The 24,367-nt window shown below is 46.3% G+C and overlaps 1 protein-coding gene across 1 annotated transcript; it reads left to right on the forward strand.

The window, feature by feature from the left end:
- Window positions 1-6: 6 nt before the first annotated feature.
- On the forward strand, window positions 7-24,247 carry PLA1A (phospholipase A1 member A). The gene is made up of 12 exons (XM_009639092.2): window positions 7-63; window positions 5,709-5,796; window positions 7,609-7,810; window positions 9,532-9,709; window positions 11,188-11,296; window positions 14,191-14,292; window positions 15,107-15,196; window positions 16,090-16,257; window positions 17,291-17,380; window positions 17,830-17,938; window positions 21,378-21,542; window positions 22,900-24,247. The coding sequence occupies exons 2-12, from the start codon at window positions 5,721-5,723 to the stop codon at window positions 22,982-22,984; spliced, it is 1,374 nt and encodes a 457-aa protein (XP_009637387.2). The 5' UTR covers window positions 7-63; window positions 5,709-5,720; the 3' UTR covers window positions 22,985-24,247.
- The last annotated feature ends 120 nt before the right edge of the window (window positions 24,248-24,367 follow it).

A 24,367-nucleotide genomic window follows, 5' to 3' on the forward strand; every position in this document is an offset into this window, starting at 1 on the left:
TGGAAACTTCGGGCCGCCGGGAAGGGGATTTCTGACTTCGCGGCCGCCTCCGGTGTGTTTTGGGTAGGTTGCGGCCGCCAGAAAGGAGCTGGGGTACGAGGCGACGCTGCGCAGGGGGTTTTCGGTTCATGGGGCGCAGCTCCAGCAGGTGCTTGGGGGCAGAAATAGTCGCGTTGCTCTTCCAGCAGGGAAGTTTCGGCTCTGCTGATTGAAAAGGTGAAATTACATCGGTTGTAATTTCACCGGAGACCCGCAGGTTAGGGGGAGAACACATTTCAGTGGGCAACACACAGCTCGCCGCCTCCCAAAATGATGGTCATCGAAACCTCGTACTCCCGGAGCCTGGTGTTTTGACGCTGCCGCACCCCAAAATGCCCACTGTTCTCTTTGGGGAGACGTGGCGCTGTCTCCGCTTGAGGGGTGGGCTCAAGGCCAAGCCTGGCCATGCTCACGCACGTCAGCCAAGGCTGGGTTGGCCTCTATGAGGATAGCCCTTCTGCCAAAGTGGAGGAACAAAATAAAATAGAAACCAGCTCTGACTTCCCGGGGTTTTCTTCGATACCAGCCCATTCACAAAACTAAAAATTAAATTCCCTTTTGTGGATGACTGGCCTCTTGACGCTAGCGTGGCTTTGAGGAAGAAAAGGAAAGTACCAGACTAGTTTGGGAAACAGAAATACTCAGCAGCTATTGGAAAAACTGCTACTCTACCAAGTACTCCAGTGGCCAGCTTCCCTCCCACGGCAGTGAGTTGCTGCGCGTGGATGTCAGCCTCCTTTGCCCGCATCCCACTCGCAGTGCGTTACCCTGGCTGGGAAGAATCCAGCTGGCCAGCGGGTCCAGCTGCAGACCTCACAGCCTCAAAGCATGCTCAGTTCCCTCCCAGGAGCTCAACTGCCAGCCCCCGGGAGGCCAGCATAGTGCGAGTGCTGGATGGGAAGGCTCTCACTGCAAGTTCAGCCCCCATCTGGCTCTCTCCCAGAGCACTCAGCCCACGTGCTTGCTGCTGAGTGGCAGTGTCGGGCTATTCACCCCTCCTTGGAGCAACCTCAGCTCCTGTCTTCAACACAGCGCCCATAGTCGTTCAGAGAAAGGAAAAAAAAAAGAAAATCAGCAACCGTGGAAGTCTCTAAACCAGAAGACCTTCCAAAATCAACACTGAAGGTGCTCCAATGCTGAGTAGGGTTTTTCCCTCCTTCTAGGAACTGCTGTAAGCTCCCTTATCACTGCAGGCTGAGCATGAGCTAGAGTGACACTTCACGGTGGGCAATCCCATCTCATTCAGTTCTTAGAAAATCAGAATACTACTGACCTGTTCTCCATAGCTACATTGGAATGACGTGGCACGTAACTGGCTTCCAAATGGAGTCAGGCCCATCCCATAAATTCCTTTTGCTCAGTGACAGAAACCCACAACAAGCCTTTCTGTCCCTCTGTTCCCTTTTCCCCTCTGTTCTCACCCAAGTGTCGAAGGGAGCTCCCTACCCTATAAAGGCTCCAAGTCGCAGTGTTTACACCAGAAATGTAACGTGGTCATCTTCCTGCCACATTCTGGTGGCAGGAGCAGCTGTTCTCTGCTGCTGACTACTCTTCTTGTCAGGTAAAATGTCTTCCCAAGATGTCAGAGACTTGTGGCTGGGAGGATGCCCCCTCCCACCTTGCATGCTACAACTTTCCTGTAGGTGTGACATCTTCAGGGCTAGCAGAGAGAAATCTAAAGCAGGGGCTGACACTTTCACTTAGATTATTTTAGGATGGAAGGAACCACAGGAGGTCACCCACATGCACTCAAAGCAGGGCTAAGTTCTTCCTACCAAGCTGCTCCATGTTGTAGAGAATGATTAGGGCTTCCACAGGGCAGAGAAAATGAGAGAGAAACTTGAGCCTGGTGGCTGGAGCCCTCACCCAGGCTCCTCTAGTTTTGGGAGACTACAGGGATACATGGCAAGGATGCATTCTTCCTTCCTGTGCACTTCTATATGGTCACAATAGGTAGAAGGTCCATAAAGTACTCATGAAAGACTCAAGAAAATGACTGGGTTTTCTCCTTTCCCAAGTACCTTATCAGACTTGCCTATGTTTTCCCTTTCTCAGCTGCCAAGTTAACCTTTAATGTTTTCTTCCTGCTACCTCATAGTTAGGACACTCTTCTGAGAGTCAGGAGATTGAATTGCTTTTTGCTGAGGTGTTAACTAAACTGGGTTCCTCTGTCAGTCCTGTGAACAATACATAGGAGCCTAGGTGCTTAATGTAAAGCCGTGGTTTCTACTCCACGGGCAAAGGGCAGAAAATATGGGAGCTGTGATACCAAGTATTCCAGCAGTAGGGTGGATCCAGGCCTTAATGTACAGTGAGCTAAGATCTGCATGTGTTTCATGCCCTCCCTCGAATGCAAAGACCACAGGAGTGGTTTTAAATAGTCATTTGCTTAACTCACACTTGGTTTCCCCCAAGGTCCTGCACTGCTACCCCGACTGCGTTGTTTTCGGCATCAATGAACAGTTTTCCAGCCTAAGTGAATTTTCCTTTGATCAGATGTCCACTTGACTAATGGGCCTTTGCAGTGATGGTATGCCACTGCCAGCTGTTGATTGTGGGTGGGGAGACAACATTCTCAGCCAAGTTGGGCACTTAAAGTATTTGCTTGAATGTGCAGACAGCACAATTTTCTTTTTCCCCCTATTTTTTTTAATGAAAAGAATTTGTGCAGAAAATCAAATTTGTTTGCTTTCATTGTCCCTGACTCAAGCGAATCACACTGTGCTTCATGATCGTATGCTGTAAGGAACCGTTACATCTAATGTGGTTTGAAAGTCTTTGCAACAGTGTTCCCATTGCCATTATGAACACTCCCACTGGCAAGTAAAGTAAGTGGCAGCAGCACTAAGTTTCTGTACTAATATAACCGTAGTTACTCAGCAGTTACGTTCACAAACAAAAAAAAGAAAACCATTCAATACCAAAATAGTTTTACTGGTAAAAGCATTTTAAGCACAGAGGAACTGAGTGGCTTTCACTGTTTGCATGAGGGACCACCACAGTGTGCTGATATAACACAAAAAAATCCTGGAATTACTAAACCTGAGATTACAGGAAAAAAAGCTGCTCAAGAAACAGAATTTTCAATTTCAGGAAGTAGGGTTTTTTGTTTGTTTTTTTTTTTAAAGCATACCAGGATGTTGTTTAACAACTGCAAATAGCAGCACAAAACTAAATCAGATCTGCACATCTTGGCCACAGGTTTGTTTTATCCTAAGGCTGTAATACTGGTGCCTGCCTTCTATTGCAGGGCATTTCAGAATTTCAGCAGAAGTTGGCCAAGAGTAACAGTTGCATCCTACTACAAAGAGTAGAGCTTATTACTGTATTTTAAAATACAAAAAAAATGTAAAGAAGTGTTCAGTGGTTAGGTGCTCCAATTTGTTTTAGTCTAAGAAATTTGTCATTTTCACAATTAGACTGTTGCTCTGGAGGCTTGTATGGAAATGACACTGCCTATTGGTATGATTGTGCAAGTTTATTTCATTCTTTCCTGATTGCAAAATTTTCCAGATCAGTGGAATTTGTGGGTGTAGTGAAAGAGTGGGCCTGTTGCCACCTATGGGCTTTTGTCTCACAGTCCGTGAATCAGCCTGAGTCTAGTGCTGGGGTTGGAAAGATGAAGAGTGGGCTGGAAGCCAGGACTTGGCTGTTTGTATTGCAGCATTCAATCTTGGAAAATTGATTGGGTTGACAAACTCAATCGCAGATTTGAAGGGACGCTAAGAACCTACTTCTCTGACAATAAGCCAGCTTGATCGTGGTGCCAAGTATTTTGGGATCAGAATGTATACGTGTCTCTGGGAGGATGCAGATGGGGCAGGGCTTCAGCAACCCTCCAGGCCAGGAAGCTGATGCTGCTCAACTTCCATGTGAGAACTGGAGAAATTTCTCTCAGGAGTGACTTGAAAATAAAAAATACCTTCTGCCTAAAACAGTCTCAAAACCTTTGGCTGGAGCAAACTGGGGTAAGGAGATGACTGCTATTGCCAATAACTGTAAAAGAAAATAATGTCTGATGCTTTTGGAAAAGTATGTAGTCATCTTTCTGATCAGATTGGAGCAATTACTTCATTTTGTTGTTCAAATAAAGCAGCTGCAGAGTAGTACCTGGACAGGGAACACTCCTTCGCTCCTCACACTTCTTACCATTTAAGACAGTCAAGGGCAAAGCTGCCTTGTTCTTCTGCAAGGACCAACACACACCAGTGAGACTTAGGAAACAGGCGTGCCCTTACCTGAAAGTCTAACGCAGCCAGGAAGACGGTACCACCACATCATGAGTGTTGAGTGACAGACTCTTAGATATGCCAACTGTACCCTGGGCTGCATCAGGAGAAGCGTGGCCAGCGGGTCAAGGTAGGTGATTCTGCCCCTCTACTCTGCTCTGGTGAGACCTCACCTAGGGTACTGCATCCAGCTCTGGAGCCCTCAGCACAAGAAGGACATGGAAATGTTGGAGCGGGTCCAGAGGAGGGCTACAAAAATGATCCAAGGGCTGGAGCACCTCTCCTATGAGGACAGGCTGAGAGAGTTGGGCTTGTTCAGCCTGGAGAAGAGAAGGCTGCCGGGAGACCTGATTGCAGCCTTTCAGTACTTAAAGGAGACCTATAGGAAAGATGGGGAAAATCTTTTTAGTAGAGCCAGCTGTGACAGGACAAGGGGTAATGGTTTTAAATTAAAACAGGGTAGGTTTAGACTGGATATAAGGAAGAAATTCTTTACAATGAGGGTGGTGAAACACTGGAACAGGTTGCCCAGGGAGGTAGTGGAGGCCCCATCCCTGGAAGTATTCAAGGCCACGTTGGATGGGGCTCTGAGCAACCTGATCTAGTTAGCAGTGTCCCTGCTCATAGCAGGGGGATTGGACTAGATGGCCTCTAGGGGTCCCTTCCAACCCAAAACATTCTATGATACTATACGTGTCTGATTGTGTTCTTATGCTTTTCCATCCGTTTACACCAAAGCAGTAAAGTTTCTTATTCAAAGATCTGTTTGCACGCTTATGACACTGGTATATTTCTGACATCATCCTTTTATTGCCTGTAGCATCTGAAACACAGTCTGCAAAGGAAGAGCGCCCTTGCTATAAGAAATGTATGGTCTGGGTGTATCACAGTAACATGGCCACTGTATAGCCAATACATTTTTAGCCTATCTTTCCCCCCCCCAGTTTCAGAAGCAATCTGTTGCTTTGCCACTTACAAGAATCTGACCAAAAACAGAAATAGAGGAAAGAGACAGCAGTGCAATAGGAAAATACACAGATGCAAGGCTGATATGAATCTTCCTGGCATGGACTTACTGTGAAGCTTTGTGACATATAAGTATACCCAGTCAGAATTTGGCAGACAGGTCTAGGTGGCAAGGATAAAGCACTGTAACTCTGTTGCTTGCTGGGACTGGTTTCACTAGCTGATTTCTGAAGAGATAAGTTTGTCTTGAGGAAAGGGAGGTAGGGAGGAAAGGGGCGTCAGTATGTTTTTCAACCAAGGTGTCAGGGAAATTCTTCCCTGACACAGACTTTGGCTAATGGTTAAATAAGAGCAGAGGTGATTGCCCCTGCCCTTTTTTCCCCAAAAGAGCACAGTCTGGTTGATCATTAACAGTCAAGCTGATCAAGCAACTCACCACGGCTGTTTTTCCCTGTACAATCCTTGTACTTGTAGTGGACTAAAAGGATGATGATTGAGGATCCGAAGAGAAAGATGCTCATTGTTCTTGCTGTCTTCTTACTGCTCAGCTCAGCACAAACAGGTAAGAAAAACATGAGTGCCTGGCAAGGGATTGAAGGTTTTGCATAGAAGGGTCTGAATTCAATTCTCCCTAAACGACCTGTGTGTCAAGAGGTGCTTGCTATAATCTAGTTAGGTGCCAGGAGAAAGGGTAGCGCAAGAATGGTCCTTTCTTCTCCCACACTTTAATTCAGTCAGTCTCAGTGATTTAATTCCACTAACCTGATTTAAAAGAATGATCCAGGTTTACCCTGAAGTGTAAGGAAGCAGGCAAGGAACCACTTGACCTCTGGCACCAGCCTCTCCTGCTTTGAAAGCTTAGCAAGTGTAATCTGCAGTAGCTGAGAGAAAATAAACAGATGCCACACTTCCGTTTCTTTCTTTAATTGTACTGTCAATGAAACTGCTTTTGTGACCACCATTACAGTCCCACATCACCTGCAGCTTCACAGCACTGCACCTCCTGCCTTACCTTTACTCAGGATCCCCCTCATCTTACACCATTTCTGCCATGCACTGTGCTTGCACTAAACCTGCCCTTGCTAGTTAGGCTGGCTCATGAGCTGTGGTTTTCCCAAACTGATCGCAGAGAACGCCTCTCCCTCTCTTGCCTTCAGTACACAGGAAGACCAAAATAAACAGCAGTAAGGGACAGTCACATCCCACAAGGGCAAATCTGAATGTTGAATCACTTCTTTGTGCTGACCCTTAGGCCATGTTCTGCCTACCTACTGTAAAGTATCTTCTATGGGAACAGCTAGCAGTTAGGAAGCTGGTTCTTTCAGTCTTTAAAATTTATTTAATTTTTATTTTATTGTACATGCAGATTTGAGGCTGTTTCACTTCCTCCAGTCCAGAAAAGGAAGGTGCATGCATTGTCGTTGCAGGCATTGTCATTGCAGCAGGATGCAACTATGCCAGTTCATAAAGTAACATTTTTTAGAGCAGATGGGATCATTTAATCAATTATTTGGCTTCCTGTGCATCACAGGTTAATAAGTTTCACCCTCAGTCCTTTAGTAAATCCAACAATTTACCTTCAACAACCCTTTCAAAATAGCAGCCAGTCATCTGAAATGACAAAAGAGGAAGAATCCAGCTCTTCTGTGGGCAACCTAGCTACAAATGCTGCTAGCCATACATACTGCTAAATTTCTAGGCTAGAAAGCAAGCATACATTTGCTCAGTTTTTTAGTAGCTACAGATTTGAGATTTTTTTTTTGCCATCTAGAAAGTGCCTTCCAGTAGCTGCCTTAGGCCATAAAGTATTTTCATCCAGTAAATGAATCAATCAGGAAATAATCACTGACACATTTTGTCATCAGCATTCTCATATTCTGTCATCAGCATTCTCACACTTATTTCTGGATTTCTGATACACTTGTCAGTCAGTTAGACTTGTATCTTCTACTACGCTTACCAGAATTTGAATAGAAATATCCCCATTCAGTGGTGACTACCTGTTGGCAACCATTTTTTTTAAAGATCTAATAGCCAGCTGAATAATGTACTTAGTTGCTGGCATGTGTGGCCAATTTGGAAAAAACCCCAGCCCAACAGATTTGTCATTCACATCTCAATAAAACTCTCAGAAGTCAAAGCTACCATGACATCCACAGTTATCTTCCCCAGCCAGTGCTGCAATTCCATCAAAGGACAGAAATAACTTTATCAGGCAGATAAAGTTTACAGAATAGCCCTATTTTAATTTAATGTTCTTTTTATCAATAGAAGAAAAATTGCTACCTTCATTTTCCTAATGAATTGGAATAATTCTTTTTTTCCCATTGCACAGAAGCAGTCTGAATACACTGTTCACCCCCTCTCATTGCAGGGAATACAGACAGACTCTCAGGACATCACTGCACTGACTTCCAGACAGCAAATTTCCTACGGGGCAGTAAGCTTAAGGTCCAGTTTCTTCTATTCACCTCTTCAAGCCCCAACTGTGGCAAGCTGATTTTAGCAGATGATGGCATTAAGAACTCTAGCTTCAACAGCAGCCTGGAAACCAAGATCATAATCCATGGTTTCAGGTGAGAGAAAGAACACTGTTGACTAAGTTTTTACTGGTAAATTAAACACTACTGGGATATTCCCAAGCACTGGGTGGGGCTGGCACTGAAACCCCCTGCTCCTGTAGCCTTCTTAGTCTCCCCAGCAGAGTGGCTGCATGCACAATGCCTGCTAAGCACAGAGTCTGGAGTGCTCGGCTCCAAACCAGACCTGGGAATTGTCTGGAAGATGCTTGGTGGGCCAGGGCCAGAGGCATGGAAAACACTGCTGACAACCCTCATTATGACACAACTTGAAGTCCTGCCTATTTTGTACGTTCCACATTTTTTTGAGCCTAAAAAAGTTAGGAAATTACAATCTTTCTTTCTCTTTCTTGCTCTCCTAGTCATTCTCTCACTCTCTCCTCCTTTACCTCTTTCCTTTTCTTTCCTTCTTTCAACCTTTTTATTTAAGAAATCTTTTCTTGAAGATTCTTGTCCCTTTAAATAGTCTCCTTGGAGCTCATGTCCTGATTTATCAACAGCCTGGATTAGTTACCCATTTAGAAGCCCTGTCAGACACATTATGCTTCTAGTCTTGAAATTTTAGGCATTTGAGCTGAGGTGTTGTGGTTTAACCCCAGGTGGCAACTGAGCCCGGAATTTATTCATACCTCCCATGGGCGGGCAGGCAGGCATTCAGCCATCTCCAAGAAAGCAGCACTCCATCACACATAATGACTACTTGGGAAGACAAACACCATCACCCCAAATATCCCTCCCTTCCTCCTTCTTCCCCCTGTTTATATACTGAGCATGACATCATATGGTGTCGAATAGCCCTTTGGTCAATTGGGGTCAGCTGTCCCAGCTGTGTCCCCTCCCAATTCTTGTGCACCTGACAGAGCACAGGAAGCTGAAAAGTCCTTGACTAGGGTAAGCACTGCTCAGCAACAACTAAAACATCAGTGTGTTAGCAACATTCTTGTCATACTAAATCTAAAACACAGCATTATGCCAGCCACTAGGAAGAAAATTAACTCTGTCCCAGCTGAAACCAGGACATGGGGCTTTTTAAGCTGTCACCATTCTGCAAGCTTATTTTACTGTGCTATTTTTTTAAGCCAGGTGTGAGCACATAACATTATATTGTTTTGATGTGCAAAAGCCTGAATGGAAAGTACATAGAAGACCAGGATGAAACCACATAAAATGTTTCAGGGTCTTTTCAGAAAACCAGCTGTTGCCCTCATATGTGACATAGCACAGCCCCCCACCAGGTCATAGTAGAAGTGGGTAGGACAGCCACCTCAATTTTCCTTGAATTCTTGGGTATAGAATTTCTTTTCTAATTGTCTACAGTTCAGGAAATAGAGTAGTGAAAGACTAGGTGATCTGACCAAGAACTTCCTGCCAGTTGGTAGCAGAGCAGGATCCAGGTGTTCCCCGTCAGCTCGCTCACTCCGGATGGGCTCTGTGGTGGCTAACTGAAGCACCACAGCAAGACAGAGGTCTCAGCCCTGTGAATGTTACCTCATTCATTAAAATATGTGGTTCCCTTCTGAATCAGCCCATTCTGGAAAGTGTTATTACACCACCACAAAGACATGCCAGGTGTGGGTGTCTGGCACCAGAAAAAACTTTCAGCAACTGTCTGGCAATCTCCTCTGAGACATGTGAAGCTCCAGCACCCGTGAACAAGATATTGGCTTGTGCCCTACTTTGGAAGACACATAACATACTTGTTTCTGGTGACTCCACAGGGCGTTGGGTACCAAACCTTCCTGGATTGAAGGTCTTGTCCATGCTATACTGCACACAAGCCAGGTGAACGTGATTGCAGTAGACTGGGTTTATGGGTCCACAGGAGCCTATCCATCCGCAGTGGAAAATGTCACACAGCTGGCCCTCTCCATCTCACAATTCATCAGCAAGCTCCTGGTAAGCTACTGTGCATTTCCAGTGGGGGGAAAGCATGGCCAAAGAACATCATTCATGCAAACAATCCAGAGAACTGCTCCCAGCCTGCTGCCTTCAGGAGCTGGACAAGCAGGCTCTTTATTCCAGCGTGAGTGCTGTGTAGCACTAAAGAGATTTCCTTTTTTCCAGTCTCTCAGTCCAGGCGTGAGCATGCCACTGTTTTTTCTTCTTTCTCTTCCTGATTTTTTACATTTTCTGGAAAAACATCCCAGTTGTCAGTTGCCTCTCCAGCCCAGGACAAACCCGAAAGATGCCTTGGGTTTTCTCAGGTCCATGCTTCACTGGACAGTTGTCGTCTTCTGCCTGGAAGATTTGTCCAGGGAGCTGCAGGGGTGCAATCTGAGGCTATTTTATATTTGCTTTGGGCTTCAGATATACTTCCTATAGCTGGAAATCCCCAGATGTGTCCCCGTTCATTCATGCACAGCACAGCTGAACACAACACTTCCACAATGAGGGCGATACATCTTTGTGTTAACCAGCTATGCATAAACTCTCCATGCAACATTTGCGGTGCAGACCCAGGCTGCACCACATGGGAGTTCCTGGGCATGCATCACATTGTACACAGTCACATGTTTCTACCCAAAAATTCGGCAACCCTTGGAGCTGTTGTGTCATTAGAAAGATGGGGATGGAGTGGAGGGGGAGAGAACTGTCACCCCTCATTACTGCTTAGGTCACTAGGACTGAGCTGAACAATGGTCCCACAGCTCATGCCGTGTCTGTGCTGAGCTCTAGTCCAGCTACTTAAGGGCTTTTGCTGTCCAGCTTCTCCTGTAACACTACACCACAGAAGACTATATTGTCTTCTTATAAGCTTCAGTACAGATACGGCCTCATACATTTCAAAGTCAGGATTTTTCATCTTGCCCCCACGCTCTCGTACACCATGTGCTCTCCCACTGTATCTGCATCATGCAGACCAGTCAGCAGGCAGCTGAATTCCTGTGGATGGGGAGCTAAGCGGCTGTGTATTACCTGGCAGTTCAGCCCATGGATAAATCCTTAATCTCTGAAAATATAATCTCAAAATACTAATCAGGATATTGGTGCAATGGTGGTATGAAAGTGAAAAAACATTTCCTCTGCTTTACTGTAAAAAAGATTATTCGCATGGAGAACATGGGTCACTCAGCTGAAAGAGGGAAATTCAGTCTGAAGCAAGCTGTGGAACGAGGAGCTACAAGCTATGTAGTTATGAACAGGAGCATCTGACTGACCTGGTTAGGGTTGGGTTTGTATCTGTGAACCTGAAGAAAGACTCTGGAAAAACAGAAAGAGCAATACCCATCATTCCCACATCTATTTGCTTCTCCACCATACACCTCAAATGCAATCCTATATTAGAAGAGTTACAGAACTGCTGTGTGGGCTGGGACAGGGTATTTTACCTTTCTGCTACAGAAACATTAATTTGTATTATCATCAATCTGCAGGCCCTGGGAGTCTCAGCGACATCCATCCACATCATTGGGGTGAGCCTCGGTGCACATGTCGGGGGCCTGGTGGGGCAATTCCATGGTGGTCAGCTGGGACGGATAACAGGTATCATAAAACTGAGTCTTGTGTCCTCCCTTGCTCTTCAAGGAAGAGAATGAAAGAGCAAGGAAGGGGAGTCATCCACGGTGGTCTTTTAATCACATAAGGTCTCATTAGATCCAAGCTTATGGGCTTCTTCCTAGCTTCAGAAGAGCCTGACAATGCCTTTCCAGCCATCAGTCCACACCGCCAAAGGAATGCATTTGCAAAAGGCTCCTTTTGCCTCTGCTCTTCAAATTGGAGCCAGCTTAAAAGAATACGAGACCTTGTGACTAATGAAAACCCACAACACCCACATGCTTTGCTTCCACTTTATAGCATGTCTACCTCTGTGGTTCTTAAAATTAAAGCCTGCAATGCATGTTGTTGGGGGGCGGGGGGCAGCAAGATGGAGCTGTTCTGCAGGAAAGTGTGAGCTGAGAGCCAAGGGGACAGCAAGGTAGGCAGGGGCAGTGGCCTCACTGATGAGGGGCACAGTCCTACCACATCTGGGCAAGAAGAGCAGAGCAGGTCCAGTGACAGGAACCAGGGTCATCCACAGTCCAGTGATCACCAGGCAGGTCTGTAGTGATGAGGCAAGCCCAAGGTCGGGCCAGGAAGTCAAGTCAGCAAGATAAAAGTAGGACCAGCAAGACACAGGGCTGGGCATGGCATCCCTACAACACAGCTCAGGCAAGGACCAAAGGCAAGAGCCTGAGTCAATGTTGGGAGGCCCCAGATGAGGCTTCTTGCTATTCTCTCCCACAAGTCAGCTGTTTTCACAGTAGGCTGGTCCAAGGCCACCCAGTTGTACCAAATCAGAGCTGACCTTAAACACTGAGAGCCAGACTCCTGGGTGTGAGGAAGAGGTTGCAGTGGGGGAATTACAGAGGAAGATGGTTAGAGGCTGATCATGGCATTTAGAGCTTTTTGGTTCACTCAGGGCCTTGTCAGCCTTTAGTTATGGAGTGTGAATAGAGTCACAGAATGATTTAGGTAAGAAGGGACCTTGGAAGGTCTCTAGTCATGATTGTCTGTCCCGCCCTGCCCCCCAAGCACGTCTGCCTTCTAAGTCACATCAGGTCGTCTCGAGTCTTGTCAAGTTCTGGGAATCCTCAGGGATGGAAATGCAGGGAAAAAGCCACCAAGAAGGAACAGACATAAGGACTCCAGAAGAGCGACCACAGCTCCCAGTCTGCCTCAGCCCATGCTGGTTTGTCTGAGAGAGGTATCCTCAAGGAGGGTCTCACTGCACACTCAGTGAGGCAGTCCAGAGAAATGTTGGTTCAGCCTTCACATGTCACAGCTACCCACACTGCATGAAATACAGGCATTTCTTAACAGGAGCTGAGTTGCACGCTGGGCCCTTTTTTACGCTGTGCATCAAAATTTATATTGGGAGGGACTTGGAGTAACCACTCTCCTGCACCAGGATTTTATGATCAGCAATATCTTCAGATGAGCAGAAGCAGACATTTTCCCAGGAAACCATAGTAATTAACTTTAGAGTCAGAGACTCTTCCCCTTGATGCTGTCTACATGTAATAAAGCTCTGTAGGTTTATTTATTCCATTACTTTTTTTCTACACTCCTGATTGTCCTATGATTTCATAGGTACACTGGGCCCTGCAGGTTCCAGTTCAGATTTAGGAGCATGAAGACAGGTGGAATTAGACCCAAGATATGTCTGATCTCAGCTCCTGCCTCCTCACACACATGCATACACACACAGAGGAACGCGATTCCCAGAGCCGTAACTTGGTGAAGTGTTTTCAGTCACCGGAAAAGAGCTGTGGAGCAAAACCACAGTGAGTCTTGGAGATCGGAGCAGACTTTTCAGTACCTCTTAAAACCTTTAACTAAAACTTGTTCTGTAGAAGTGGGTGGGGAACCTCTCAGCTTTTTGTATGTGTCAAGATCAAAGAACACGGGAGAAAAATTAAAGCAGTAAATTCTTCTGACCACTTGTCCCATTATTAGCTTTTATTTACATAAAAGGGAAGATTTTTTTCCCCTTCTTTTCCTTTTCCTCCTTCCCCTCACACCCCACCCCCAAGTGCAGACCTATCTGCTTATTGTTGATACTGCCTTCTCCGTAGAGAATTAATGGGATTGAGTCCAAGGCAGTGAAACTTGCCAGCTCTGAGGCTAAGTGGCAAGTGGAGCAGAGATGCTTCTTAAACTATTGTTGTTGCCTGGGAAGTTAAAAAAATCTTGTGAGATTACTTTTCTACAAAAGGTAAACAGGATAAGCCTCAGCAAGAACAAAAAAAAAAGAAAAAAGGTCTTTAACTTGTTCCTTGGTATTGCCAAGGATCATTTCCTGTATTCCTTTGACTCCCCAGAAATTGCTCTAGGAGCATGTTTTAGGCAAAAACGTAGATGGCTGCTTAAGGACTCAATTTTATTTGTGAGGAGAGGGCTCAGAAGCCTTTATGATTTAAGGATGTTTGATAGTATCAAATCTTTGTAATGTTTGGATTGGTTTGGATCAGCCTGGGATGCTGAATTCATCACCTAACTGATGATCTTCGGTGACATTTCTCAGACTGTAGTGCTAATACAGATGGCAGTACAATTAGGGAAGGTGTTATGAGTTTGATTCTCTTTCACCGAAAATCCAAAAGATGCTCTGTACCCACTCTGTCAGACCTATTTGAAGCTCAGTCATGGCTTTACAGCCTAGAAACTTGAGGTACAAAACTGCTAAACGGGAGTGGAACAGTGGACAACAAGGTAAGGAAGCTGTAGTGGAAGTTAGCGGGGGCAGAAACCATTCTGGAGCATAATCAGTGCGACCTAGGAATAATTTATCACTTCTGCCTAGCAACGTTTTTAAAGTTTTGGATAAAATAACTGGTCCAGAAATAAGAAAGAGAGAGGTCGAAGAGCACTTGTTGAAGTGTTTGATTTTGTTACAGGCCTAGATCCCGCAGGCCCTAAGTACACCAGAGCCAGCCCTGAGGAACGCCTGGATCCTGGGGATGCCCTCTTCGTGGAAGCCATTCATACCGATGCTGACAGTAAGCTGGCTTCCATCTTCTCCAGCCCATGCTTCTCTTCCTCCTGCAGTCATTATTACTAAGGAGTCTGTAGGTCATTGTCCCTCTTTTACCAGATTACCGTGAGTTGAGGTTCACTCTGAGGAAGTTTCTTGATGAGATAGGCTTTAATGGTGAATTCATTGGCAAGTACCCATACCCCAGAGCACCTCAAGGAACAGACAAGTAGAGATTAGACAGAGGGCAATCTTCCAGCAAATATTTCTTCCTTCACCTTGCTACCGCAGAGCAAGTTTATGCAGAACCAGCTCAGCATGGCTTTTACCACCTGGAAGGAATTTACGTGTCTAGTTTCAGTGTGCTTTTTCCCACCTGATGTAAGAAAGGTGCCACTGCAGGTGCCAATGGAAAGTAACAGGGTCAAACCAACAGCTGGTGCAGCAACCGAGTAACTTTTCTAAAGCACTTAGGGTCTACCTATGCAGAACATCTGCTGAAGAACAATGTCATGCCCTTGAGCCACACTTCTTGCCTGGAGATTATGAAAATCTCTACCTATGAAGAAGATGAGAATCTGAGGCACAGAGGTGGTGATTAAGCCGCAGTTCCCAGTCATTTTGATGGCAGGGCCTGGAGCACTCTCTGCTCCATGCAGCAAACGCACACAATGCAAGCAGGTAGGAACACGAAATTTGTCCTTGCTGTCTCCAGCACTGGAGCTGGGTCCAGCATGACTAATGTGCAACCAATTATTGGGGCCTGTCATACACTATGTAGCGTAAAGCCTATAGAAGAGCCAACTGCAAGACTGAAGTGACATGTCATCTCCTTTCAGATTTTGGGATCCAGATTCCTGTAGGCCATATTGATTATTTCGTCAATGGAGGCAAAGATCAGCCAGGATGCCCCTCATTTATCTCTTCAGGTGAGAACACTCTGCAGCCAAGCAAGGGGGTTTCATGGCCATTTACCAGCCTGTGAAAATGCTGTTTGGCAACCAGCTCCTGCTACAGTCAGGGCAGATATCAAAGTGAGACAACATGTATTTGCAAAGACATATGGCAGCAGAGATTCATGGCCCACATCTCTCAGCAGTACAACAATCAGCTGAAATTAAAATCACACACAGGTCAAGTGTCTCGGCAGCACTGCTGTCAAGAGACATGATTTTGGTGACACTTCTGCATGAGCCAAAACCCTAGCATCAGTAGAGTTTGTATCAACAAAGAAAACATTTTTTGCTAGAAAGACTCTTGGGTACTACCAGCAAAAGCTGCTTTTTGTTTTTGTGCTGCAAGCTGTGTCTATACTTAGAGAGACAGCTTGTATGATTGCTGCCCTTTCCTTCTAGAGAATAGGACTTTACACTGTAAATAGAATGGATAAATATTCACATAAGTTCTGGATGAGCTAGCTGCATTGAGGGTCAGGTTACAGGGGACACCTGTTGTACCTCAATTCCCATAGCTGGGGTCCCAGTGCAGGTGGGAGTCAAAGCTCTTGTGCCCCCTTGCAGAGAGCTTGGGGCCTCATTGATGGTAAGCTGATGAAGAGATGGCAGCCCTGTGGTCCCCCTCTTCTGAGAGGTTCTGTTAGTCTGGGAGATGTGCTTCTAACTTCCTGCATAACTTCTCTTGTGGTGGGATCTGGGCTTGTAGTCACAGAGATGCTCTGCAAAATGTTATTGATGGGAAGGGAGTCACTGCAGAATCAGTAGGAGAGTTTCTTGACTCTTCAGTTCCTTGGGAATATGCAAAAAGACTGAAGCCAACAGAAAGGCTCACGGCTGCTTTTCTCTGGGTGTATTTTTTCTTGCAGGCTACAAGTACCTGATCTGTGATCACATGAGGGCAGTACATCTCTATGTCAGTGCCTTGAAACATTCCTGTCCAATCATGGCATTCCCCTGTGCAAGTGATCAAGATTTTTTAAATGGTCGTTGCCTGGACTGTGTTGATCCCTTCCTGTTCTCCTGTCCCAGAATAGGTACAGTACCAGCATGAGACCTTCCTGGAGCAAATGACAATACATTCCTGATGGGTGTCAGTGCAGAGCACAGTACGCAGTTCAGATTTCTCTGAGCAGGATTTGCTTTGGATCTCTTTGGGGATAGTGAGAAGCTGTTTCATTTTCAGGCTTCTATAGAGATGCTCTAAAAGCTCATATATTGATGAGGTGGAACACAAACATCTTGAACATTTCTGATCTTCAAAGATTTCATAGGCCCCACAAATGTGTTGAAAGAGAGTCTCCAGCATCACCTGCCTAAGAAGTGGGCAATTAGCTCAAAAAGTGTCTTGTTTAGATAAGCAGCTGGACATTTTAGCCAAAGCCTGAAGTCCCATTCTTCTACAAACCACTCACTGTTGCTGTGTCACCTCCTTCTCATAAATTCTTGCCATGGCCACCCCAAAGATTAACTCCCTGGACCGGGAGAAGGTAGTAGTTGCCTTTTCTAGGCTTCTGAAACTGGGTTGTGGCATGAGAAGAGGAAGCTGGTGCTGTTTTCAGTCTCCTACCAGAGGAATATAAGGTGCTCTCAGATCAGCCACCCCTTCCCCATCTCACCGAGCCACGTTGTCAGCTAGTCCGTGATGCAGGCCTCAAGTCATGGTGGTCTTCTCACTTGACCAAGAAATTCAGTTTCCCAGCACCTCGTGTTTGCATTGTCATTTACATCCTCACTAAGTTTCCTGAGTTGGTAGTCTTTAGTCTTGCTCATTTTGCACAGATGCAACTGATGACACAGTTTGTTAGCAGAGGAATAAAACAAACCCACCAAGAGGTACTCTGATGATGAATAGTGGGGGTAGCCAGAATGGGTTTTCTGAGGGAATGTTAACCTGTCAAACAGACACCACAAACCTGTACTTGCTCTGATTTGCACGGGTATAAAAAAGGGTCTGTCCTCTGAGACAGCGGAGTTGGGGAGGGTGAGTGGAGGTGAACCGGGACCAATTGTACTTCTGTTCTGGGTCATTCATGGCTTTCACTGCACTGGCTTTATTTCCTCCTGCAGGCCTGCTGGAGCAGGCAGGTGTCAACATGAGAAAGCTGCCAAAGGAAGTGAAAGTTTATTTAATGACCAGTCCCTCAGCCCCATTCTGTGGTAAGTAGCAGTGAGAAAAAATGAGTCAGGAGGGCACTGACCAAATGAGGCAGGTCCTCTGGGGACGCCAGATAGTTACAACCCACCATCCCCATCAGAATCAGCTGCTGTGTCCCAGATGATCCGAGACACAAAGCTGAAGAGCAATAACCCTGCACATCTTCCCTGTAAAGCCCTTTCCAATGGCTTTATAAGTGTGGGCGCAGGCCTGGATTAAGACAGCCAGATGGCTTCAGGACAGAAGTAAAGGGTAGTGAAAATGCGTGTCTGTTTGCACAGGACTATGCAGACCTGCCCACTGTGCCACAGAGACTGGTTTCTTTCTTATGACTGTGTAATCTTTCTGCTCGTGGGGTCAGGGAATGAATGCTGGAGGCCACCTTTTGGCAGGGGTAGGTCCAACTGATAGTACCTGCTTTCACTCCCCACATGTGTTGCCTCTTGCTCAGTCCATCACAGCCTGGTTGAGTTCCACTTGCAGAAGAAAAGAAAGAGAGTCACCAGCATTGAGATCACCTTCTGCAGCAACAGCACCCAGGACACAGCGAAGATCACCATGTGAGTGACAGTACATGCTTCTGGCCTGTTTTATCCCAGCTCCATGTGTAAGGATGTTTATACCAATCCAGGAAAGGCACAACGATAGGTTATCTCCCTGAGTGCAGTCACTGTGTGATGAACCACAACCTTTCTTCTTGAGTCCCTCCACATTTACCTTCAATGCTTTCAGGAATCAGGCATGTGCTACGATTACTCGGTAACCCTGGCTAGGTCCACCTCTTCCCTGAATGCACAAAGCAGTAGGTATACTCCAACATCCCCAGATTTGCATATTTTTATGTTGCTATGCTGGTTCCTTTTCTACCCTATGCCCTTGCCTGGTGCCAGTTCAAACTGCAATCACAGTCAGATAGTTATTATCTCTACTCTGCCAGACAGAGATGGCTACAGCAAGACCCCATACACCAGAGGTTCCAGACTGATGGACTTGGTGGCTTAGATATTTCTCTTGATGCCCAACAGGACAGCAGTTGCTAAGCGGAGACAAATGCATCTCTGCACAGTCAGAAATGTGTTCAGTTGCTTGCTGCCACTGCAGTAATGCAGCAAAGCTCTTGGGCTCCCATTGTAGGGAAAAGTCCAGGGTGCAGGGGATCAAGACCATATGTGTAGACAGACAGATCTCTTCTCGAAAGCACCACCCTCCTCCAAACCATATCTGAATTTAAGAACCAGACTCAGGCTCCTGTTCCACAGCCCTTGCCTCAGGGGGATCTCCCCACCACAGAGAAATTCCCCAAAAGACGTCTTCCTCACTTCTTCCTACACCTTCCTGCCCGCTGCTGTGGGCTGAGAACTGCAACGTAGACAAGCAGCTATAGCACATGCTGCTGTCTGCCTCAGGAAGCAGGAAAACACCCTGCTAAAGAGCCCCAGCTGGCTGCCACACAGTCCTTACCGCTAAGCCAAAACATTGTGACCTGAAGCTAACTGTGTTGCTGCTTCAGTCCTGGGCACCAGAAGGTAGAGGTGAGAACCAGGGAAGGGGAAGCCACACTCCATGGTACTCTCCAGCGTGACATAGCTGCTTGGTCACAGATTTCCAGCCAGGCATTGCAATTTGGAGTTTATACTCCAGCCTGGTGGAGCTCAGACTGTTCAACCCCACCCCAGCTTGGAAGCCAAATCTGCCTTTTCCAAAGATGCAGGAAGGAGGTAAACCGTAAACACTCAGGACAAGGCCAGACCCGTGATGTGCTCAGGAATGCATGCAGCGCTTCCCTTTGCAGTGTCGGACACAGGGGTTGATAGGGGCCCCGCAGGAGGCATGTGAGGACTGAAGAGAAAGGCTGCCTGGGGAAGTGAGACAGGCAAGCAATCCCCAGGCTTTGCCGTACCCTCAAGTTATAGTAGGGTAACCTACCCAGAGATACCCTTACCCCGGGAGGACAGCAGCTGTGTTTCATTTAAGTGCCCTCCTAAGAAGCACAAGGCTAAACTGAAAAATTTGCTTACAGGAATAAACCTACAGATTTGAGAGTATAAAACTGAGGATACCTCTTTTAATTCTCCCTGTAGCCTTTGCTACGGCAAAGAAACTTCCTCTCTCTAGGCAAAGCTCAGCCCTCCAGCACAGTCAAGCCCAGAGTGTCAAACGGGGACCTAAACGTACATTCTCACATTGCAGTTCAGACAATGATCAATCATTCACTTACTTCAGGTGACCTGCCGTGTGTGTCATCCTGCAGCTCCCCAGAAGCACACAGGGAATTGGGGAGTGTTCGGACAGTCTCATACCTTCAGCAAGTGACTTGCATGGCTGTGTCTTGCCTCACATTGCCCTTCTCTTCTTCTCTCCCAAACATCAATTCAAGTCGCACACCTCGGGATGCAGTTACCCCCCACGTTGCTCAAGTGTTCCAAGAGACAGCCCCCCACCATGGGGCTGACAGAATAAGGAGCTTGTTACACAGCACACTTCCCAGATGCATTGCCGTTGCTTACACATCACACGACATCATCCCCCATATCCAAGAAAAAATACTTCTGCAGCCAGCCAAGAGTCCTACATCCACCCAAAAGTTTTGTGGTGTTAGACCAAATGTCAGCCCCAGCAGTGACTTTTTTCAACCTTCTTACCCTTATTGTGTTCCTCTGTCCTAGGGCAGGGCTAGATCCTGCCCGTGGACAATATGCAGTAGAGAGATAGCCTCCCCTCCATTTTCCATTATTCACCTTTATAACCACAATTTCATGACGCTTCCTATTTTTGGTAGCTTCAAGCCAGACACAGTCATAGTCAGACACAGAAAACCTCCAGGATCTACCACTGCAGTCTAAGGGAGGGATGGGATGTAATGGTTTGGGTTGGCCATGTGCTGGTTTGGGTTGGCCACTCTGGCATAGGAGGATGCTGTCAGCCTGCTCCCAGGAGCAACTTAGCAGAATTGTAGGCTCTTCCTGACCCTTTTCTATGGTTCTGGGATTGAGCGGAGTCAGCTACACACATATTCTTCACAAGCATGAGGAAATGAATGATCTCAGGCTCTTAGAGGTGCCAAGTAGATCAAGCATTAAGAAGGCCCACTGGAGGGACAGTGGGAGGTGGCCCACCTATGTAAAATGGCTGGGCAGCACCCCTTCGTAGTGCACAACCGACTGGGCTCTGGTCATTGGCTGCTTACCCAAGCTCTGGCATTTCTCAGTTCATGCTACCTGGGTAAGAGTATTAGGGACAGACAAACATCCCTCTATCCAAGCATCCCACCTTCATCATGTTCAAAAGCAAATACCTAGAGAAGAGTATAGAAAAAGGCAGCATGAGCGTGCAGCAATACTTCCCGCAAAGAGTTTCTCAGTGTCTGACTAATTATGTCTCAGGGACTTTCAGAGCCAAAGGTGAGGTCTTTGTCCTTATTAGCTCCTAATGCTTTTGTCTTCCATGAACTTTTCCAGTCCCCCTCCATGACTTCTACAGTCATGTAAACTTTCTAGCACCCACAGAATCCCACAGCAAGGATTTTAATAGCTTAAAAGGAATGGTACTCTGTGCAATGTGCAATCTTTTTGAGCCTGCCACCTGTTGGCTTTCTTTGATATGCCCTGAAGTTCCTGCACTGGAAGAAATGATGAACGACCGATCCCTATCCGTGCCGTTCATGATTTCATAGATGTTAACCTTATCTACCACTTACCTCTTTGTAGCAATCCGAGCAGTGTTTCAATCTATATGCAAGAAGAGTTGTAACTGTGTGACAGAAAGAAGGATATTTACAGAAGTTTCCCTGACTTTAGAGATAAAACATGGAGAGAGCACGCCATAAGACTCTCGTGCAATGCCCTGTTTTGACAGATGAGTCTTCTCACCCCGTTTCAGTATGCGAGGGCTTCATGATAATACCCCAGGTTCCTCCAGCATTTCAACACATCTGCATACGGCCTGTATCTGTGGGTTGATTGCATGTTCCCTTCTCACATCTCTCACCCTACCTTGCAGACCTAAGCACCAGGATATGGGCAAACGACTGCTGGCCCACAGAGTTCCCCTCTGTCAGATAAACAACGTGACACTGAAGTATCTTTCCAAGAATCGATTTTGGAGGAAGGATGAGTCATTCATCATCGGCAAGTTCTGTGCAGCCCCACTGCCTCTTGATAGCAAGTAAGTCACAAGAATATCTTACAGGGATCCACCTGAGCCTGTGGATGCAGCCTGTGCTTTGAAACAATGCGTTCTCTCTCCCGTTTAGATAAACATGTAAAAAGGTCTCTCCCATCCTTTCTGTGTCCCTATGTAAATAATTTTGCCCCTATTAGAGAGAAAAACTTCCAAGATAGTTTTCTAGGATTCTTCCCCCAGGATAAAAGTGCTGTGGCATGGAAGGAAAACACATCATATTGAAGATGCTTATGTCATAAACCATGGCAAAAGCTTATACTAACAAGAATTTGTTCGTTTGGTTCTTGCTTGCTCTCTCCATCATCCCACTGTCTATGCTAGGCCCCCATTTGAAACATGACTGAGACATATTTTTCAGGATGAGACAACAGAAGACCTGCAATACATTTCTGCTTCTTATACTGCACAGGTTTATAAAGCACTAAGGCTAAAGACAACCATTTTGGCATTTTCTGGGCCAGGCATTTTAAAGTATATGCCTTCAGCCATAATTACCTTATCCAGAGTAGAAGCAGCCAAGTTCTTCTCGTCCCAAGAGAGATAATAGCCTCCTCCATAAGAGAATATTCTTGCCAGGAGTTTTGCAGGTCCAGAATTGCTGCAGGCAGGTAAAAATAGCTGCGTCTATGCTGACACATTAACTCTGTCCACATTGCTTCTGAGCTGACTTTTATGCTGGCTGCAGGCTGGAGCAAGCTAATGGGTACTCCAAAGCAGGAAAAACCAGAAGCATAAAGGAGACTGGGCTCACATTCAAATTCTGTTGTTCTGGGCAGTAAGGACACTTGAGCACAAGGCAGTAAAAATGTATCTAGTAGGCCCAGACAGGGAAAAAAAGAGGCATTCCTATGCAAATAGCAGGCACTCCCTTGAGCATAAGGAATATTTCTTACTAGAGTGCTTTTCAGAGCTTTGCAGAGCAAAGCACTCCAAAGTTTGATGGATATGCAGATACATGGCTTTTTACTGCTTATGAATGGAACAGCACAACACATTGTTGTAAAGGTGCGCTAACCTGCACCCCTGGAAGCACTGGACTTGGCTGTGGTTCAGGTAGAAAGCTGTGGAGCTGCACAGGTTCACAACTATACCTTTATCCCTAAACTGGGAGCCCTCAGAGCAACAAATGGTACTGCTAGGAGGCGGCAGTAGAAAGGTGAAGGACACAACCCCATATGCACCCCCCCAGCCCATTCACCCCAGCCAGGGCACAGCACCCTGCTCATCGTACCCCCGGCAAAGCAGCACAAGGTCCACCTGCAGCTTGCTTGCCTCTGTGTTAAGATAGCAACCTCTGCATGTTAATGCACAGCCTGAGCTCCCTGTCCTCTTCCCGCAGCCGGACAATGTCATGCCTGCCCTGGAACCTCACCCTCCCCGGCAACACAGACGTCTCCTACAGGCTGCCCACTGCTTGTGCTTAGCACTGCCTTTGGAGCATGCAGGCATACCCACAACCGGAAAAGAAGGATCCCTAAACCTATCACTGCTCTCTGCTCACAGATGATACTTTCACCATAAAACTGGATGGGTGTTTTACTTCCCGTGTTAGGGACAGGATGTCAAAGAAAAGAAGCATGCAGCAGATCGGTGAGTACAAGGCTGACTGGTTATATCAAGACCTCTCAATTAAAAGACTGTATTGGGACTTTTATCTGTACCCAGCTCTGAAAGTGAAACAGGCAAGTCATTTAATCTCAAGGTTCACATCTGTATAAAAGAAAAAGGTAATATCACTCTTCCTTCAACAGGACTATTGGGACGATTCATTTGTATTTAATGTTTAAGTGTCCTGATAACTTCATGTTAAAGACAAGAAATACTATTTTTCCTCATCAAGGGGAAACTGTGTGGTTCAAGTTTGGCATAGGAAAGAGTCATTCTTGGCCAACACTCCAATGGGAAACTCATTAGTCCTATCTACAAGACACTTTCCAAGTGAGACCCTATTGATTTCACATTAGTGCTCCTGCTAAATAATCAGAATGAATCTCCTTCCCCGTGACAGGCCTGGAGCAGCTCTTCTGGCTGTTGGCTTGTTCTCTCTGAAGCTCACATGAAGTGAAACAGGCACCAGGAGCATGGCAGTGCTCTCGCATCCAGTTTTGCACTGCTTTGAACCAGAATAGAAGGTAGTAGGAGAAGAATGGAGCATCATGGCTACAGGGCCACAATTTAGTCCCAGGAACTTAGCACAGACTTTCAGGCCTGGAAAAGTAGCCAACATTTGGAAGAATTGGTGAAAGTTAATAGTATGAGACGTGTACATAGAAACTGCCCTTACCCATCCACACCTCTTCCACTGCCTTGAGGCGTATGCAAATTAAAGAAGAGAAGGTCTTACATCACTTCTGCCCACAAACCACATCTTCTGTAGACCATTTTCTCTGGTTCCATGGGCTGGCTTCACTGGGTGATAGAGAAGTGCACCGGGAATACCGTGGTCAGCAGAGAGGGACATGCTAAAGCCACTTCTGCCGAGAAGGAGCCTCAGTCATTTGGCATGAGCTGTCACTACTGCTCCACTAGACAGCATCACTGCAGCATCAGCTCCTGATTTCAGCTCACATCCAAGCTTTTGGTCCCTGCCACATGGCTGTTTGGAAGGACAGCTGACAAACACTGTCTCCAGCATACGCTCAGGAGAGGGTTAGAGCTGGGCTCTGACCACCTAACCATCCAGGTTAGCTGGTGCCGTGACTGAAGAGTTTCCAGGAGGCTTCTTGTCGAGACTGGAATATAACCTCATCAGGAATCTGTGAAGGGCAGTGTGTAATTCAGCCCAACCCAGTCCTCTGCTTCAGGGA

This window comes from Egretta garzetta, unplaced genomic scaffold (assembly GCF_000687185.1).
Source record: "Egretta garzetta isolate BGI_Z169 unplaced genomic scaffold, ASM68718v1 scaffold85, whole genome shotgun sequence".
In the NCBI taxonomy this organism is placed as follows: domain Eukaryota; kingdom Metazoa; phylum Chordata; class Aves; order Pelecaniformes; family Ardeidae; genus Egretta; species Egretta garzetta.

Coding starts and splice junctions, on each gene's coding strand:
- PLA1A (XM_009639092.2), top strand. CDS start 5,721: ATGATGATTGAGGATCCGAAGAGAAAGATGCTCATTGTTCTTGCTGTC. Junction 9,710..11,187: donor AATTCATCAGCAAGCTCCTG/GTAAGCTACTGT, acceptor ATCAATCTGCAG/GCCCTGGGAGTCTCAGCGAC. Junction 15,197..16,089: donor CCCCTCATTTATCTCTTCAG/GTGAGAACACTC, acceptor TTTTTCTTGCAG/GCTACAAGTACCTGATCTGT.